The sequence below is a fragment of the Leishmania donovani genome, chromosome 35 (assembly GCF_000227135.1).
Source record: "Leishmania donovani BPK282A1 complete genome, chromosome 35".
NCBI classification, from domain to species: domain Eukaryota; phylum Euglenozoa; class Kinetoplastea; order Trypanosomatida; family Trypanosomatidae; genus Leishmania; species Leishmania donovani.
In genome coordinates, this window is record NC_018262.1 from 1577011 (window position 1) to 1595703 (window position 18693).

At 53.4% G+C, this 18693-nt stretch overlaps 2 protein-coding genes across 2 annotated transcripts; both read left to right on the plus strand.

The window, feature by feature from the left end:
• Positions 1–4376: 4376 nt before the first annotated feature.
• On the plus strand, positions 4377–6497 carry LDBPK_354020 (hypothetical protein, conserved; the record flags this gene model as incomplete). The annotated part of the gene is made up of 1 exon (XM_003864932.1): positions 4377–6497. The coding sequence occupies one exon, from the start codon at positions 4377–4379 to the stop codon at positions 6495–6497; it is 2121 nt and encodes a 706-aa protein (XP_003864980.1).
• Positions 6498–13914: 7417 nt separating this feature from the next.
• LDBPK_354030 (hypothetical protein, conserved) lies at positions 13915–16290 on the plus strand (the record flags this gene model as incomplete). The annotated part of the gene is made up of 1 exon (XM_003864933.1): positions 13915–16290. One exon carries the CDS (start codon positions 13915–13917, stop codon positions 16288–16290), a length of 2376 nt encoding a protein of 791 aa, XP_003864981.1.
• Positions 16291–18693: the final 2403 nt, after the last annotated feature.

Here is an 18693-nt window from a genome sequence, read left to right on the forward strand (position 1 = left end):
CTTGCTGGGCGGCTGAAGTTCCCGAACTGGTTCGACGGCCGTGCGCGCGACCTCGTGAAGGGGCTGCTGCAGACAGACCATACGAAGCGCCTGGGGACGCTGAAAGGCGGGCCGGCGGACGTGAAGAGCCACCCGTACTTCCACGGTGCGAACTGGGACAAGCTGTACGCACGCTACTACCCCGCGCCGATCCCTGTGCGGGTGAAGAGCCCTGGCGACACGAGCAACTTCGAGAAGTACCCGGACAGCCCGGTCGACCGCACGCCTGCGCTGACGTCGGCGCAGCAGGCGGAATTCAAGGAGTTTTAAATACAGCTGCTGCCTCGCGGTATTATTTTCACGTGTGCATCTCGTTCTATGGGCAAATGTTTGTGCTCAGTCTCGAGGTCTGGTGTGTGGTTTTAGCTGCTGCAGCCTGTATCCATCTGAAGGCGCTTCTTTTATTTTTGCCTTTTCGGCACTGCTAGCTTCCCGAGCTTCTGTTATGGGGAAAGATCTGTATTTTGCGCGCCTACGGTAACCTGTTTGGAACCCCTCTTATTTCATAATTTGCACTCGACTCATCGAATTTCTAACGTCGACTTTACATGTTTGTCTATCTTCCTCTTCTCTGCCCTGAATGTAGTTGTACACACGTGTGCACGTGTATGCGTGTGTGCGCGTGTGGCCGGTCTTCTCTTCGTCTCCGTTTTTATCATCTCTTTATGTTCATTTTTTTTTGTTTCCGAAAAGGGGTTGTGTGTGTGTGAGGGGGGGGGGCACACGGCTGCGCGTGCTGCTTTTTTTTTTTTTTTTTTCGCTTCGCTTTGTTTCTGATGTGCCTTCAAAAAGAGAAGGAAGAACGGGGGGGGAGACACGACCGTGGAATGAGCACCATGCTCTCTGTAGCTGATGTTGTCATGAACCGTTGGCGTGCCTTTTCCTTTCTTTGTTCTGTTTGTATTATTCTCATCTCACATCCCCAGTCCTTCGCATGCAGCCGTGAGTACAGCACAAACGAAACGCGTTGCGGCGTCTTTCTGTTCCCACTTCGTCGACTTTGCGGCGCCGTGATACGAGGGCAGGATGGCGGTTTGCTCTCCCTCTTCTTGCTTGCTTGTTCGATGTGCAGCGCGCGTTTTCTTCGTTATTTATTTATTCTTGCACGATGAAATAAACGGACGCCTGTTTGTATTCTTTGTTCTTGTCTCGGCCTCTGTGCTCCGTGTGTACGGGATTTGTGATGGAACCACACATGTGTAGGGGCACTGCGGAGTGAGGGAGAGAGAGAAGGGGGAGGGGTGCCCGCCCCCCGCCCCCTCCTCCGACTTTCGTAGTCGCGTGTAACCGACAACGACGACTACTACACGGCTCTCTTTTTTTTTTTCGCGCCATACGTCTCTTCGCCCTCGCTTGCCTTTGCGATTTTCTGTCGTTAGCGATTTTGCGCAATACGTATGCTTAAGCATATGCATGTATATGTATATATATGTTTGGGTGCATGTACGGTTAATGAAGCCCATTCGCGTGATGGCTTTCATTTTGGCATCGCGGTGTGCACCTCCAGGTTGCGCCATGTGTATTGGAGGGCGTGTTCATTGTCTTTTGCCCTCAATCTTCGTGTGCGCCGCCTTCCTTTCCCTCGTCTGCTCGGTGATATACCAAGAGTGGCTTAGCGTTTTTTTCCCCCGTGTACCAGTTTTCTCTAGAAGTCCGATGTATGCGAACTTTCGAGTGTACTTCTCTCTTCCTCTGCACGCTGAGCGTTGTGTGCTTGCATGGAACCGCACTGTGAGGGGCATGTCTGTGCGTGTGTCTTCCAGTCGTTGAAGACTGTAGTCGCCTTGTGTTTCTCCTTTGCTTCGTCTTTCGCGTCTCTCTCCATGTCTTCGTCTCGCGCTTCTTGTCATGTGGGAAAGGGGCACCATCACCTTCCCCCCCCCCCGTGGGAAGGGTGAGGCTCTGCGTATCACATGCACACATGAGCAGAACGCTACATATAGATGCGCTGCAAATATGTTCTTGTTGGTGTCTCGATTTTTGAATGGCTTGACCAGTGTGGAGAGAGGGGAAGTGCAACCTCGACACACACACACACACACACACACGCAGAGAACAACAAAGCGATGCAGACGTAATAAAAGAAAAACAGACAAACAAGGAGGGAGCCATGCAACTCAGTGTCGTGCGCCATAAATTTCACTGTCGTAGGTAACCTCAGCGGCACTGCTCGCTGATGTGGACTCGTGCACGGTAGTAGTAGTCGCTGCACACTGTCTCCTCTCTTGTTTTCCTTACGGTTTTCACTCTCCTTTTGTTTAGCTTCTTCCTCTTGTCTTTTTCTCGCCTTTGCAATCAGCCCCGATACCGGGGAGGAGGAAAGACGCATGCCTCAGTGCGTGTGGTATCTCAGGGGGCCAGCGCCCCCCACTCTGCTAAACCCAATCGGCCGTACTATCCCTGCCAAATGCCGAACCACCCCTCTGGTGGTGACAGGGTCGGGTGCCTACGCCACAGAGTTGTCGGGGCGGTGCGTCATTACTGATGTTGGTGGTAAGGCCCTGGATGGCGTTGCCCCGGCGTGACGTGCAGCAATGAACACGCTTGCGCCATCCATATGATGGACAGAGCGCCAGCGTGGCTCGAACGCATCTCACCCGGCCCTCGCTGCCCAGTGCGGGGAGGCTGAGCGACGCCGAGGAACGCACTGCGTGGCGGCTGGAATGATGACAGCGCGTCTGTGAGACCACCTGCGAGGCCGGGGCGGTGCTCTAAGGTGACCGACTCGGCGCATTGCTGCAACCCACGCCTACGACTGCTTCGCACCACGCGAGGTGGGCCTGTGACAGCTGGGAATCAAGTGGAACTGAACGCACGTTCTGCGGCAGGGCGAACACCCTGGGGGAAAAAAGCATTCTTTTCAGTCTGTGTCAGACATGCTTTTCCTTCTTCGTCTTGCTCATGAGAACGGAGGCCCTTTGCTTTGTGTTGTCCCGAAGTCCCCCTCATGCTCTTCACCGCCGAGCTTCTGAAGGAACAAAGCATGCGATCAATACGGCGCGCCACCGTGATGCTCTCTGTCCTGTGTGCTTGTGTGTGCGCGTGCCACACACAACGATGTGCCGCTTCAATCGCTGCGCCCTTCACGTTGGTGAATGTCTCTTGAGGGCGCTTAAAAAAGGAAGAAAAAGCGTGCTTTCTGTGCGCTTCTCCTTCAGCGCGGTCTAGTCGTGGGTATATAAAGTTGACGAAGAGAGATGATGAAGGGAGCCGGTGCCTGTGTCAAACAACAACAAAAAGAAGACATCTCGTGCTGAGATGGAGCGCCTTCCGTCGTCAGCGTACGTGGAGGGCAGGGGTGCACATACATGCTCGGCCTGCTCAAAATGCTTCAGCTCTTTTCAAGTTTTGCACTAGCAGTGCAGAGATGGTGCGTGCTGCGGATGCGCGAGGGGCAGCTTTACACCGCCCTCCTCCTGCGAGGACAGACGGAGGATGAGAGTGAGCTGAAGGTGACTCAAAGTGCTCCGCAAGCAAGCACCACAATTGGTACTTCGCGTTGCGCCGCGACTACATCCTTCGGTTTTAGCATTAACGCTTTCACGAAGGCCGACGACTTGACCTCTTCCTTTCATCACCTTTGCCTTCCCGCATGCTGACATTAGCGTCCTTGTTGGCGCGCGCGCACAGGTGCTCACGAGACACTGCACCCATCTTCTCTACTTCACGAAGCAGAGGATCACCGCTGTTCGCATAGAAACGAAGAACTTGCACGCGCGCAAGCACAAGCGGACAGGAGGCGCACCAAGCACAGGCAAGCATACGCTTGCTGTCGCACCGCGAAGACTCCTGCTTTAACTTCATAGACACGCGCTTTTCATGTGCACTGCTCATATGAAAAGCTCTCTGCTCTCTCTGACGAACATTGTTCCTAGCAAGGGGCTGTCTCGTTTCTTCTCACATACGTGGCGCTCTAACCTCCTCTTTTGTGACTGCCGCGCAGGCCGCTGCGAGGAAGGCGTGTGCGCGCCTGTGCATGTGTTTGTGCGCATCGAGCTTGATGCCGTAGTTCCTCAGAGGCGATATAGTGGACTCCTCTTCCCTCAACCGAGTTGGTTTGCTCTTCGCCTTTAGCGTTGGCGTTGAAAAGGCAAGCGCGCTCTTGTCACGAATTCACGCGAAGCAAGTGCCGGTATATCAACATCTCTTTTCTCTCGCTCTCCTGTTTCATCTTCATCGACGTGCTCCTTGACTTGCTTGCTCAGGCGCTTGGTTTTCTTGCCCTCCCCCTCCCCTTTTCTTCCCGAACACAAAAACCGAGGCGAGTACGCTTAAGGTTTTGTGCGCTCTCGCGCACAACTATGGCTCATGCCAATGACAACAGCTCTTTGCGCGGCATGACTGAGAGTGACTGGCGGCGGTTGCACAGCCGCATCATTCCCAATCGTATTTCGCTACCGGAATTCAAGAGCATCGTTTCGGACGGTACCGTGCACGATCACTATCTCGCCAAAGATCTTCACAAGATCATGCAGGAGCTTCGCGATCTCTTGTACGAGCACGGCGAGCTGCGCGAGGCCTCCGTGCTTCCCTTGAGCGGGAAGAAACAAGAGCTGTCGCGCGCGGCGGCGACAGCGGTTCGGCTGATAGACTGTGGCGGCGACGCCATTCCAGCTCTGCGTCGGCCCTCCGATATCAGCTCGGGTGCAACAGGGGCATTAGGTGACCTTCAATTCTCCACCTCCCCCACCCTCGGCAGCGCCAGTGACACGCGACTCTCTGATGGTGGAAAGGGCAGCGCTGCGGATGCGCTCTCACTCCAGCCGCCTCAAGCGACGGCTTCAACTCTGTCCATCAGCCCTCGGCGGTCTTCGCGTGTGCTGCCACTCACTGACCACATTCAAGAAGAGGGGCAGACACTTGTGTCTGGTCACTCTCTCAACATGGCGCCGCAGCCTACGGTTTTACCGCCTTCTTCAACGAGGGCCTCACCCGCCTCTTCACCACCCTCGACGCACGCGCGAGAGAAGGCCGCGCCTCCTGGCGGTAGCACTTGTCCTGCACACGCAAGTGCCAGCACAGCATCAGCAGGGTTTTCAACGCGCTTTCCAGCGTCACGGACGGCGAACGCGCGCGTCTCGTCGACCGTCGCCCACAACGCCGCAGCTTCGTACGCTTTAGTCGGTGCGCCATCTACTTCTTCAGCGTCCCCAGCAGCACCGCCGTCTCTGCTCACTGTGCCGCTTTCGACGCCCGCGTCGAACGAGATCGCGCAGCTGAACGAGTCAGCGCCGCCGTTCTTTCGAATCCTGAGCGTGCCGCGTCGATTTCAGCTCCGCTTTGGCTCGTCGATGCTGCGGTTCGAGATCCCGGCGCAGTACGTGGACGGCGTCAATAGCCGTCAGCTCCGCATCTACATGATTCCGCTGCGGCACCCCAACACGCCAGCGCGCTGGCCGACGGCAAAGGAGATTGTGGTGTACGTGAACAAGCAGTGCGTCATGACACCGTGGAAGCGCTCGTGGCCGGACCGTGAGCGGGAGGTGGCCGAGACGTACCTGCCACTGGACATCACGTACCTGCTGAGCCGCAACACCGATGCTCAGCATGTGCAGGTGGACATTCACAACAAGGAGTACCAGACGCCCGCTATTCTGGCGGTGGTGCAGCTACGATCGCTGGAGGAGGTGACGGAGTGGATGCTGTCCTCACGACTGGGTTGCCGGAATGCGGTGCAGGCAAGACAAATGCTGCTCAGCAGACCGTCCAGCGCCAATGCGCTCGCGTCGACATCGTCGGCAAGTCTGCTGCTGTCGAACAATGCGGTGATTCAGCGCACCTACGCGGCGATCATGGCAGACGACGAGGAAGACGACGGCCTCGAGATGGACGATCCCGTCATCACCACAAAGTGCCCCATTTCCCAGCTGCCTCTCTCCGTCCCGGTGCGCGGAAGCCGGTGCACCCATCTGCAGTGCGTCGATCTCAACGCGTTTCTCGTTAGCAGCAACAAAGCGTCCTACTGGAACTGTGCTCTCTGCGATGCTGAAATGAGACCGTGCGACGTGCGGGTGGACACAATTCTGTGGAGTTACTTGTGCACCTTCGCGTCTGTGGCCGCCTACCCGCTGTACCTGCGCTTGTCGGCACGCGCTGCGCCGAAAGAGGGGGAGCCGAGGTACCACTGGCACCCCTCAACCCGAACCGGTGAGGACGCAGACGTCGTCTTGGATGATAGCGAGAGCGACGGCGAGAACGAGCGAACAAGGGACCCGCCGTCGGTTTCAGGGCCTGCAGCGGCTTCTATAAGCGCAAGCTCCATGGAAGCCACTGCGCCTTGTAGTGAAGCGACTTCGGTGTCGGCCCCGAACGGGGCACGGCTCCCGGCACCCCCAGCCGTTTCTCACAGAGGCGAGGCTTGGGCAGAAGGCTTGGGGCATTTGCGGAAGCGTGGCCGTGACGACGACGCATCAACTGAGGAGCCGCGCGGGACCGCTGACGATCCAATCGAGCTCTGAGAGTCTACGCTTGCGCGCTTGTGAATTGCGTGTCGGTCTTAATGTATCTTTCTGTTAAAGAGATGTTTTTCCTCTTCGCATAGATCTCTCTGGGCATGGGTTGCCGACTCCAGCGTGCCCTCCAGAGGGCTCTTCAGGGGAGGGGGACACACGCACGCACGCACAAACAAACCTCTCCTGCCCTTTCGCTCAACGAATATCTTAATCTCTCTCTACTGCAAAAAAAAAAACGCAGCGACCATCAACAAGGCAGCGAAACACCAGTGAGCGGCGGCCAGGCGACCTCTGCAATCCTTGAAAATGAAAGAGAATGGCCATTTATCGCCTCACTTTTTTTTCGATTTTTTTTCGCGCTCAATTCACCCCGATGGCAAAGTTCCTCTCGGTTTCGGCAACGCCTTCAATGCCCCCGCTCTCCGCCAACTTCGTATCCAGGCAATGATGTCTGCCAGCGCGTTGCCTCTCACCTTCGTCGCCCCTTCTTGAATCTGTTTCCACCTCGACTTCCCCCGCTTCGCTCCACGATTCACTTGCCTTCCCCGCACTTGCATGCCACCACCAAACGCACACCCCCAACACGCGAACACTGCCACACACACACACACACACACACACACACACACGACAGTTTATCAGCAAGAACAACCGTTTATATTTGCTCACCCTCTTCCCTCCCTTCGAATAGCATCGTAGCCCTCCTCTTCCCACAACCGATCACCCCACACTATCATCAGCTTGTCTTATTGTTTTGTTTGTGTTTTCGTCATTTTTTTGTTGTTCCGTCATTTTTCCCTTTTTTGTTTAATTTGATTTTCTTTTTTTTGGTCTTATTGTTCTTCTCTTTTTCCCTTTCTTCGCTTTTTTTCCCTCCCTCGTTGTCCTCTCGTTTTTCTTTGTGCTCCGTTTTTCCGTTGTGTTGCTGTATTTCTTTCTGCCTCTCGCCTTCCCTTCCCTCCCCCTCCCTCTATCACTCACTCATTCACTCTCTTTCTGTGCTTACCCCTCTTCGTTACCTGTTGTGTGTGTGTGTGCACGGTGCAGTGCGTGCCTGGTCTGTTTTTCGTCTTTCCCCCCTTCCCCCTTTTTTCGCTGTGAGTGTGCGAGCGGCTTGTGCAGCCGAAGTTGCTTTCGTGTGTGCTCGTGCTCTTTATTTCCTTTCTTTTTTTTTCGTTGGGTTCCCTATATTGCTTGTGGACGATTCTGTGTATGCGTGTGTGCTTATTGTGTTTGCGCAGGCGTTTGCGGCTGTTTGTAGTTCTCTCTTTTTTTTGTTTTGGCCAGCGCTGAAGCTTTTGGATTGCTCTTTCCCTGTCTCGCTCTCGCTCTCTCTTGTTGGACCCGTTTTTCTCGGTGGTGCGAGTTTCCGCGAATTCAAAAAAAAAAAAAGACAACAAACCCCAGCCTTGTGTGTCTTCGATCTGCCCAGCTCACATCGCCTGCGCTTGTGCAAGCAAAAAAGAAAAAAAAACAACCACAAACACAAACGAAAAGAAAGATAAGAAACACAACGAAAACGGAGAAAAAAAAAAACAAAAGCAAAAACAAACAAAGAAGAGTGTTTACCTTTTTTACTCACAACCAGCACTATCGTTAAACGTGTCACCCCAGCATCTCTGACGATTTTCTGCTCGTAAGTGCCCACCGCCGTTGTAGTAGTTCGCAGACGCAGACGCATACGTTCTCTTGCTCAATTTTTTTTTCTATCGCCTGCTTCCACGGTGCCATTATTTTTGCTGTTTGTTTCGTTTTCAAGTGTGTGTATGCTTGCGTGCTCTTTTCACGGAAGTTCTCTTGGTTCACCTCATTACGGGCACGCAACCACGCACACCACTGCGGAAGCATATCGGGAATCTCAGCCCCTCCGCGCAATCCCCCCTTTTTGTGAAGTCTGCAGAAGGTGGAAAAGGACAAGCACACACGCAAGACGTTGTTCTCCTTTTATCTCTCTGTCTTTTTTCGTGCGTGTGCGTGTGTGTGCCACCATCCTTTTTTTTGTCTTCTCATTATTTTAACTTCTCTGACCTCGTCTCTCTCTCTCTCGGTGCTACGACGCACTGTACGTACGGCGGCGGCTTCCGATCTTTTTTTATTGGTCTTGACGCTTTCTCCCTCCCCCTTCTCTCTCCTTTTTGGGATTACTGCGTCTACTAGTACCACCTGTTTTTTCTCTCTTCACTTCTCTCTGGTGGGTCTCTGTCTGCCTGGTACTCCATTCCTTTACTACTGCATCATATCACGTCCATCGTATCACCACGACCACCACCAAAAACTCTCTGCTCCTCTCAGACCTGTTCAACATACAGAAGACACACACACACACATACACGCACAAGGAAAGAAATACAAACTTACTCCGTCACTCACGCATCATCTTCCCCCTTGAAAGAATTTCACCCATTCTTCCACCGAGCCACCTCAAGACGAAGGAACAACAGCTGTATCTTTTTTTTTTCGTCGTCTCTTAATTCCTTTTACCCTCTTCTCTTTTTTTTTCGTCGCTCGCTTGAGCTTCGAGCAGTTAGTCTGCGCTGCATTGGCCGTCCTCCTTCATCTGCTCCTCTCTTTTTTTTCTATTTCTCTGTTTGCCCTCCCCACCTCCCTCCCTCCTCTCTCTCCGTGGTCTCTCTCGTTCTTTGATTTCTTTGTCTTTTTTACTCGCTTGGCTGCTGTTGAGGTATTACCTTCTCTTTTTTTATGGTTTGCCCTTTTTGCACAGCTCAGTAAGGGAAGAAACTCCTCTCTCACTGTCTGTCTTTCCCTTCCCTTCCCTTCCCTTCCCTTCCCTTCCCTTCCCTTCCCTTCCCTTCTCTCTCTCGCTCTCCCTCCATCTCCGCCTCCACCTTCCCCTCCCTTTGATTCGGTTGTGTTGTGTGTTTGTCCTCCCTCACACTCTGTTGCTCATCTGTGTGAAGTGTTTTCCTTTTGTTTGCCCCCCCCCCCTGCCCTTTTTACGCCGCTCTTATCTCCTTGGTTCGGCTGGTGGCGGCTCCAGTGTATGTTATTTTCGCTGTTCAGCATTCGAATTGGGGTATTCTGACACGTTTTTGCGTGTCCTTTCCTTTGTGCTTTTGATCTTTGCTTGCTTCGCTTCCCCTCTTCCCTTATTGTGTACCTTTATCTTGAAGCTCGGGCCCTTTACGGCGGTTCTGTGTGCTCGTGTGCCCGCCTCACTCTTCGGGTGGTCTCCTCCTCCCTATCCTCCCTCTGTTCCGTTTTCTCGTTCCCTCCCATCTCTCTTCTCCTACTCCTACTGGTGTGCTGCGAGGGTGCGATCGCGTACGTCTCTCTGTCTGAGAGAAGAGAAAGGCGGATAAAAAGCCACCGGAGCCGCTTGTTTCGTTTTCGTCTCTCTTATTGTGTTGTAAATTGGAGGGGGGCAAAAGGAAGAAGGGCTCTGCTCCTCGTCGACTCTATTTTTTTTCCGTTTGACTTCTCTTGGGGTTTCGTGTTGCCGACTTCACCCTCTTCCGGTTTCCTCGTAGGATAGGCACACACGGCTCTCTCTGTGTGACTAGCTTCCCATTCAGCCTTACTTTTACTCCGATTGCTTCAGTGCCTCTGTGCTTTTTCTTGGCGTAGAGATCAAGGCGGAGGGAAAACAGACAGAAAAACGTCTTTATTCCTGACCCCTCCCCTAACAGGACACCAACCGAAACCGACGAGCGTTGACACAGAAGGTGCACGACACAAGCACATACACCAGCGAGAGGAGGTGCACAAGCAAAAACAAGCAAACACGGAGACTTATCTTTTTCTCCTCTTGTCACTTCCTCTCCTTCTTTCCCTTTTCTCCCTATTATCCACCCCACGATCAGCCTTCCTTTTTTTGTAAAGTTTTAATCCCTTCTCCCTCTCTGTGTTTTACCCCCTCTCCCGTTTGTTCGCTAAATCAACTTTCCCCCTTCGCCCGCTTCCTCCTTTTTCCCCTCCGTACAACTGTCCTACATCATCACGAGAGCAGCACTGCCCTTTCCACCTTTTTTTTTCGTTTTTTTTTGTTGTTTATCATTTGCCACATCCAAACTCGCAGCTCAGGGTTACTAGAAGCACACCCTCTCTCCTTCCCCACCCACCCTCTCAAAAAAGAAAAAGAAACGAACACAACACAACAACAACTGCGCACCCCCTGGTACACACCTACGAGTCTTTTTTTTAGCTCTCATTTTTACCTTTATTTATTTCGGCTCTCCATCTCTTGTGCCCACACACAAGTGTCACCCCATCACTCGCTTTCTCTCGCTCTCTTTCCGTACATCGCAAACACACACACACACACACACACAAACCAACCGAGAAAAAAATAAAACTAACTATCCTCTTTTCCTTTCTCCACTCAAAGGAAAGTGCGGCGAGAAACAGAACATCGCCGAGCCGAGCGACAGAGTAAGAAAGAGAAGCGCGTGAGCCTTCTCGAAGAGGGAGCAAGAAAACATAAAGACGAGGAACAACAAAAAATAAACAGAGTAGAGAACTTCTTCTTTCCAACTTTTCCTTCGGCTCATCTCGCGTGGTGCAAGTCGCTCCCTGCCCATCCCTGCGACCTCGCCGGCACGCCAGCGACAGCAGCCGAAAGAAAAGTGAAAGTCCAGGTGAGACAGACAGTCAAGAGAGAGAAGCTGCCGAAGTGAAATTTCCCTCCTATCCAGAGAGGCGTTCAAGCAGATCGATCCACGCGCACACGTAACAAAAATATCCCAAAACGTGATCGAGTTCATATTATCTATTTCCACTCGTTTGCTTTTCTCTATCTTCTAAACGCCATCTTGTGAGTACTTTGGTTGTACTGAAAAGTGTCTATATATACCACGAAGGAAGGAGCTCAACGAGCGCAAAACGAAGAGAAATAAAGGAGAGACGGTACGCACATCAGTCTTTTTTTTGTCCTTTGCTGTCCCCCCCCCCCACCCCTTCCCAAGAGAACAAAGCCGTTCCTGTCTCCCCATTTCTGCCCCTTTCAAACGTGCCTCCCTCACCTTTACTCTCGCCTCTTTGTCTGCTTTCTTTCTTTTCTTCTCACGTCCTCCCCCTTCACCCCCTCCTCTCTCACCTACCTCTTTCTTCCTGACTTATCTGCCTCCCTAGAAATCATTCGGCCGCGAGGATAGCGATTCTCACAACTCTCGAACCCTCGCCTCTGCCCTCCTGCATTGATCTGGTCGTTTTTGTATTTCGACAAGTTTCTTGGTTCTCTCTTTCTCCGTCGCCCGCTTCTTTTTGGTCTTTCGTTTTTGTTGTTTCTCGGCTTTCACTAGCCCGGGTTTATTTTTCCGCCTCCTCAATCGATCTGCTTGCCTACAGTCAACTCCACGTGCGTCGTCTTTGGTTGACTTTAGTTGTTGCCAGCCTCGCTCTTGTTTTCTTGAAGTTATTTTCTTTCCCACACTTGTGTAAAGTTATTGCGTTTTCTCTTCCGTCTTTTGTTTTTGTTTTGCACTGATTGTGCTTCGTTAGTGATTCTTCCTCGTCTCTTCTCACCTTTTGTACTGCGCGCGCGGAGTTGACATACTCCATCAAGATCTCCTGTGCTTCATCTCTTTCTTTTTTTTCCCTTCACGCGTGTGCGTGGACGCCGTTGTCTCCCGTTTTTTTCCTTTGAGAGAAAAAAAAAGGGATTGCCCACTTTCTGCCTTCTCTGCGCTCTCGCTTCTCTTTTTCTGTTTTCGGGGTTGTGTACCTTCGTTTCGATTTTTTGTTCTGTCGTCGCCTCCATCCGGCCCACCACTGCTTCTTTTGCGCATTTCTTTTCTTTTTGTTGTTCGAAGCGTGCAGTCTGTTTTCGTTGCTTTTTTTTTTCAAATCTTGTCTTCGCTCGATTTTCACCGCTTCATTCTTGTTTCGTTCCGTAGCAAGGCAACGCGCATACGCTTCGCGGCTTCGTGTCACTCGATAAAGCAAGAAAGGCCGCAGCGTGGAGAGACGCAGAGGGACGAAAAACGAGGGCGAAGCACAGAAATCACCGAAGCTCAGACGCAGCCAGAGGGATACAAGCGGGGGAGGGGGAACGACACATAGAGAAGAGCAGCGAAGAAAGGCGTTCTGTTTTTTCTTTCTCTAACGATCCTAACGGCTATTGGGTAGAGGAAGCACAAGCACACGGGGATTCTGGTACGTGATAATTCCTTTTTCCACCTCTACCCTGCACAGGAACTAACGTTCCTTTCAAAATAAAAGAAGCGTTACACAAAGTAGACCGCGTCGCCTGTGGAAAGAGCTACTTATAATTTTCTCTTTCACATACGTACACATACACTCACGTGGCCGCGGCTGCTCTCCCTTTCTTTATATCTTTCCCATTTTTTTTTCCGTTCGTGTGGGCCTCAGGGAGTAGAAAACAACAAGAAAAACAAAAACTCCGAAAACAAACAGTAGCACACCAGCACACACACACACTCACAGATCAAAGAATACGCACAGAACACCTCCAGAGGTCTCTCTCTCTCTCGCACCTCCTCGCTCTCTTTGGGGTGTTGATATTGAAATAAAAAAAAAAACATTTTCTTGCCGCCTCACTCGTTTTGTGCTTCATTTTTTCCCCTCTTCTGAGTAGACGGTTTTTGTTCATTTTCGTTTGCGGTTTTGCTCTTGTTGTTTTTATCGCCATTACTTATACATTTCTCTTTCCTCTTACTCTCGTCTTCGCTTATTATTATTATTGCGCGACGAAGGCGCTGTGCATGGTCCCTCCTCTTCCTTTAGTTTTGTTTCGATCGCCTCTCTGACATCTTGCTGTTTTTCTTGCTCCTTCCTTGAAGCTTCACGTACGCACAAGCAAGCGTCATCTTGCCATTGAGGTGTGGGCCCTTCAGCGCACCTTGTCACACAGGGTGCGACGAGACACCTTCAGACACAGGTTCGAACAAAAGTGAAAGGAAAAAAGGAAAAGAAGGAGCCAACCACAAAGAAACTTGGAAAGCGAGTTGTCTCCAAAGCCGTGCTTTCCTACATTTTCCTTCCCCTCATTTTTTTGTGTCTTTTCTTCTTCAGCTCTCTTTTTTTTTTCGTTTGCTTGCGTGCGTGATTCGTTGCTATTATTTTCGTTTTCTAGTCCCTTTTAGCGTTTTTGGTGTTGCAAATTTCCCTGTGAACCCGGTGCTCGTGTGTGTGTGTGTGGTTCATTTTTTCCTTTTCTTTCCTGTCGTCTTTTGTGCCAGTATAAATCCCTCTCTTTTTTTTTCTCAGGCCTCCCTCCCTCCCTCCCTCGTCGTCTTTCTCTATATTTGTTTTCCGTGTTTGTGTGTGCTGTTTTCCTTTGCTGTTTCTCTCCTTTTCGTCTTTTTTTTTGCGTACGTGCGTGTCTTCGCCCGTCTCTCCGTGCCGGTGGGCGAGACTCAGCAATTCTTTTTAGTATTATTATTTTCATTTGCGAACGCAGCAACTCGCATCTGCATACTTTTTCGCCTTTGTGGATCTGGTATCCATGCCTCCTGTGCGCACCATGTACACCCGTGAGGAGCTACTGCGGATTGCAACACTCGCCAGCGCAATGGACCTGGGCCCAGAGGTGCTGCGCAAGTTCGACGTCATCGAAGTCGCCGAACCAGTCCCCGCCCCGAAGCGCCGCGAGGCAGAACCGAATTTCAAGGGCAGCGTGCTGACGGACAACTTCAGCACTAGCACCACGATCACTAACTCGGGTCCCAACGGTGGTGGCAACAGCGGCGGGAAGGGCGGCCATAACAGCGGCATGAACGGCGGCGGCAGCAGCAGCAGCAACCACACTGGCAGCTCCAGCACTCCGGCGTACGGTGCCGGCGGCGGCCGTGGCGGTGACAACCGCCGCGGCGGTGGCGGCAATGGTGGACGCGATGACAACAGCAACAGTAACAGTGTGAAGCCGTCCGGGTACGACCGCTTTGCGCCACCCGAGGGACGATTTAACCGCGGAAATCGCAATCAGGAGACCTTTGAGGAGGGCATCGAGTATGAGTTGCGGCAGAGCGCACTGCAGAAGAAACGCGTTGCCGAAACGATGGAGCGCGAGGATCGCAAGGGAGAGAACCTGAGGCAGGCCCTGGAGAAGTTCAAGCAGGAGGGCACCGACGCCGAGGCCGCAGAAGCGGAGAAGGAGACGGACGAGATTGAGCGGCTGCTGGCGGGCATCACAATGGTCGATGACGCGCCAAAGGCCGTGGTTCGCTCTCGCTTCTTCTCGGCCCAGGGCCCAACGGCTACCAGCGCCGAGCCTCCGGCGACCATGCAGCCATCGCCGCCGCCGCCACAAGCATCGACGACGCTGTCTTTTGGAGCCCCCGCGAGCAGCATTGCATCTTCCACGACAGGCGCGCCACAGGCGAGCGTGCTCCCGACGCCCGCCAACAGTGGAACGCAGGGCTACGCGAGAGGGCCGTGGTCATCTATGAAGAGCGACTCTAACCTCTGGAGCACCGCGCCGTCCATGGCAAGCGCGCTCAAGCAGTCTCTTCAGCACTCCTTGCCTCCGGCGGACGCGTCGCCGTCAGGTCAGATCAAGCCTCCGCAGCCTGCGTCGCAGCAGTCGCAGCCATCCAGTTGTCCTGCGAGCACTTCTCACCAGGCAAAGAGCATGGACGCTGCGACTGCGAACGCCTCGGCCAACTCGACCGGTGCGCCGCCCGCCAGCGGGCCAGCCAGCTTTGGCGTTCCCGCGCCTGCACCAGCGAGCCCGCCCGCTCCCACGCAGAGCTCCGTACTCGGCCCTGCGAACGGACATAGCAGCACCAATATCGCCACTGCAATGGGCGCCAAGACTGGCGCATCGAGCAGTGCTGGACAGTCGCAGGCGCCTCCTCACACGCCGCCCCAAACTCCGCCTCACAGTCAGTCGCAGCCATCTCGCCCGGCTCCAGCGACCGCCATCAAGGCAGCGCCGCGCAGTAGCGGGTCTACCGGCGTTCCCACAGGCGCCTGGTCGGCGGCGGACCTGGAGCTTCTTCTGAAGAAAGGCGCCACCATGATCTCAAGCGCCCCGGCACCCCCGCCAAGCACTGCTACACCTGCCACGACGGCGCCGAAGACGCAGCCCATCACGGCGGCGGAGCTGGAGAGCATGCTCATGCAGCGGGCGCGCCAGGGCAGAGGAGCGACCGGCATTGGTATGAGCACTTTACCTCCCTCGCCTCCTCAGTTTCAGCAGCCACCTCCGCCGCAGCAGGCGCCGCTTCTTTTTGCGAACCCGTCGAAGACGCCGCCGATGCCGGCGAGCAGCAACCCTACCAGTGCGCCACTCTCCTCGCCACAGCAGCTCCCGGCCAGCATGAAGATGGCGCCAAACGGAGCGATGCTGCAGCCTAAGCAGCCGCATCAGCAGCAGCAACCGCTGCCTCCGCCGCCGCCGCCGATGCCGCCACAGATGCCCGCGCATTCTCAGCCGCAATCGCAGCCACAGCCACAGCCGCAGATGCAGCCTCAGATGCAACCGCAGCAGCACCAACCACCGTGGATGGCGATGCCGCGGCCGCCGCAGGCTCCGCCGGCACCACAGCCTAACGGTAATGGAAGTCCTATGCACAACACCCCGCCCCTGCAGCCGCTGGCTGCGAAGATGCCGCAGCCTGCTCCAATGATGCCGAATGGGCTCCAGATGCCCATGCAGATGAACGCTCAAGGGCAGTACTTTGTGGATCCGGCGCAGCTGCAGCGAGTGTACATGACTGGTCAGCCGATGATGTTCCGCCGCCCGGACGGGACTGTGTTTATGCAGGCACAGCCCATACCTCAACCACAGCCTCAGCAAGCACCGCCTCAGCAGCAGCCACCGTTCAACCCGTTCGGTACGAATGCGCAGTTTCTCTTCCAGCAGCAGCAGCGCCGCTAGACGAAGAGCCAAGTCAACGCATCCCAACCTATGAGCCTCTATATCCTCCTCTTTACCCCATCAGTGGCGTCGTTGATCACAATGGAGAGATCATCGTTGCATCGTGCCTTCAGCACTGTGAAGAGTTGATGGTTGCACGTGAAGCGGTGGCAATGGCGAAACGACGACAGACTAGCGTGTCGGTGTGTACACTCTTTTTCAGGCACAGCTGTGTTGCTGAAGCGGCTGCACTTTTCTAGTAACAGACAGACACACACATACTTACAAAGAAAAGGGTCTTATGAAGGCACTCCACGAAGTACTCCTTCGCCGCTCTCGCACATCTCTTCCAAATACAAAGATGTGTACGCTGCGACCTGCTCTCATTTTTTTCTCGGCGTTTCTTTTAAACCAGTTTCGTCAAGCCTTTATTTGCGCCACTCCCTCTTCATGGCTTGCCGGGGCTGCTCTCCGCCTTTTCTCTGTCTCGCGCATTTTTTCTTTAATGATTCCTCATGCAGTCTCCTCTTTTCTTTTTCGCATTTTGCGTGCCCTGCTATGTCTTGGCACCGTGTTCTTCGACAGAGCGAAGCACCATGCAGGGAAAAAGAGAGAGGCTCTGGTCGCCCCTTTGGACGACGCGCGACCGGCCACGCATATACGCAGAAACGATAGCACGTGTTTCATTGCGTGCTTGCTTCCTGTATGACCCCTGCAAGCGCACAGGCGCTCTTGCGTTCCCGCCTCCCGCAGCACGTGTGTTGTGGTTCTCTCTCTGTTTATGTTGTATGATGGGAGACGACGGAAGGAGGGACGCGTGGAGGACGAGGAGGCACAACCAGGGTTGTCGGCGTCACCACGGAGCGCTGAGAAAGAGGAGGGTGCAGTGGCCATGGTAGATTGAAGGGAGAGAGAATACCAATCGACGAGAACCATACAGCAACAGCTGATACACACACACACACACACACACACACACATACACACACCCAAACACGCGAAAACCGTGCCAGCGAGCAGAAGCAATGACAAGGGATTCACGAAAAGGGCGTGGACGGCAATCGGGTGTGGGGTCGCTTTCTCCTTTCCATCGTCGCCTCTTCTGCGCCCCTTCCTCTCCTGCGCCTCCCTTTTCTTTCCCTCGTTTCCGCTTTGCCTTCCCCCTCCCCCATCTGAAATCGCCGCCCTCACCATTTTTTTTCCGTTGACGATGAGCGACGGGTCTCTTTCCTTGTTCGCTTTTTTTTTGATTTTCTCTTTGCATGTTTGCCTCTGTGGCTTGCACGTGTTTATTGCCGTGCACTTCTCCTTCCTTTTCTTTTTTTTTTTTGCATGTTTGCCGTCTTTTCGGTGTCCCTCTTTTCGGGGTGTTTGAAAGTGCGAAAAAAATGTATGTGTGTGTGCGTTTTCATGGATGTATTTCCGTCTTGTGCCCCCTGTCATGCCGCTTTCTTTTTTTATCCCTTCTTTTGTGGTGGCTCTTTCGTGCATGTGTGTGTGTGTGTCTGGGTTTGAGACGCTGGCTCTCTCTGTGTTCATGAGTCTCCGCGAATGCAACATACCCGTTGCTCTCTGTGCGCCATCGTAGGCGAAAGAAAAAAAGAGAGAGCGAGGTCTCAAGGCGGAGGCAAGGCACGCTAAGTGCACGCACAGACAATGACGGCTCGCATGCACGTTCACAATCCCACGCGCGAGCTGCCGCCGTTTCAATCTCTCTATGTGTGCCACTGCTCTGTTCTAACTCGCCTCCTCCTTCCTCGTAATGATTGCTTTGTTCTATGACGCCCCATTACTTCTCAGGACGGCATCCTTTCTTTTACCTCCTGTCTTCCTCCTTCTGCACCCGTTTCTCCTCGTCCTTTTTTCCCGCTCCTCTGTTTCTATGTATTGCTTCAAGCGTGCCATCGTTTTCCTGTTCTATTCTCGTTTCTTTTTGTAATATGTTGCAGTGGCGACTCCCGCTCTCTCTCTTCCTCCCCGCGCGCGCGTGTGTGTGTGTGCGCATGTGTGCTGCTCGCTTTGTTTTCGCTTGCTTTCTTCGCCGCTTTCTGTGCTGGTTTGATTATTACGATCATGTGTGCTGTGTTGTGTTTCCTTTTCTTTTTTTTTCGTTGGTGTTTGCTTGCGCTAATCATCACATCTCTGCGTGCATGTTCATGACGGTGTGTTTATCGTCTTCGCCTTTTTTCTTTTTGGTTTCCGTTTCTCCCTCTTGTGTGTTTCTTCTCATTTTGTCTTCTCTCGTCTTTGCTTTCCGCTCGTACGTGTCTCTGATTTCTTACTGCGTTGGACGACTGCCCCCTACCCCCTCCCACCCCCTCTCACTCCCTCTCTGTGGCATCTGTTTTCTCCTCCGCCGTTTCTTGTGTCGCTCTCCGTCTGTTTGTCGTCAGGCGCGCTTTTTTTGTGCGGGGGGAGGGGGAG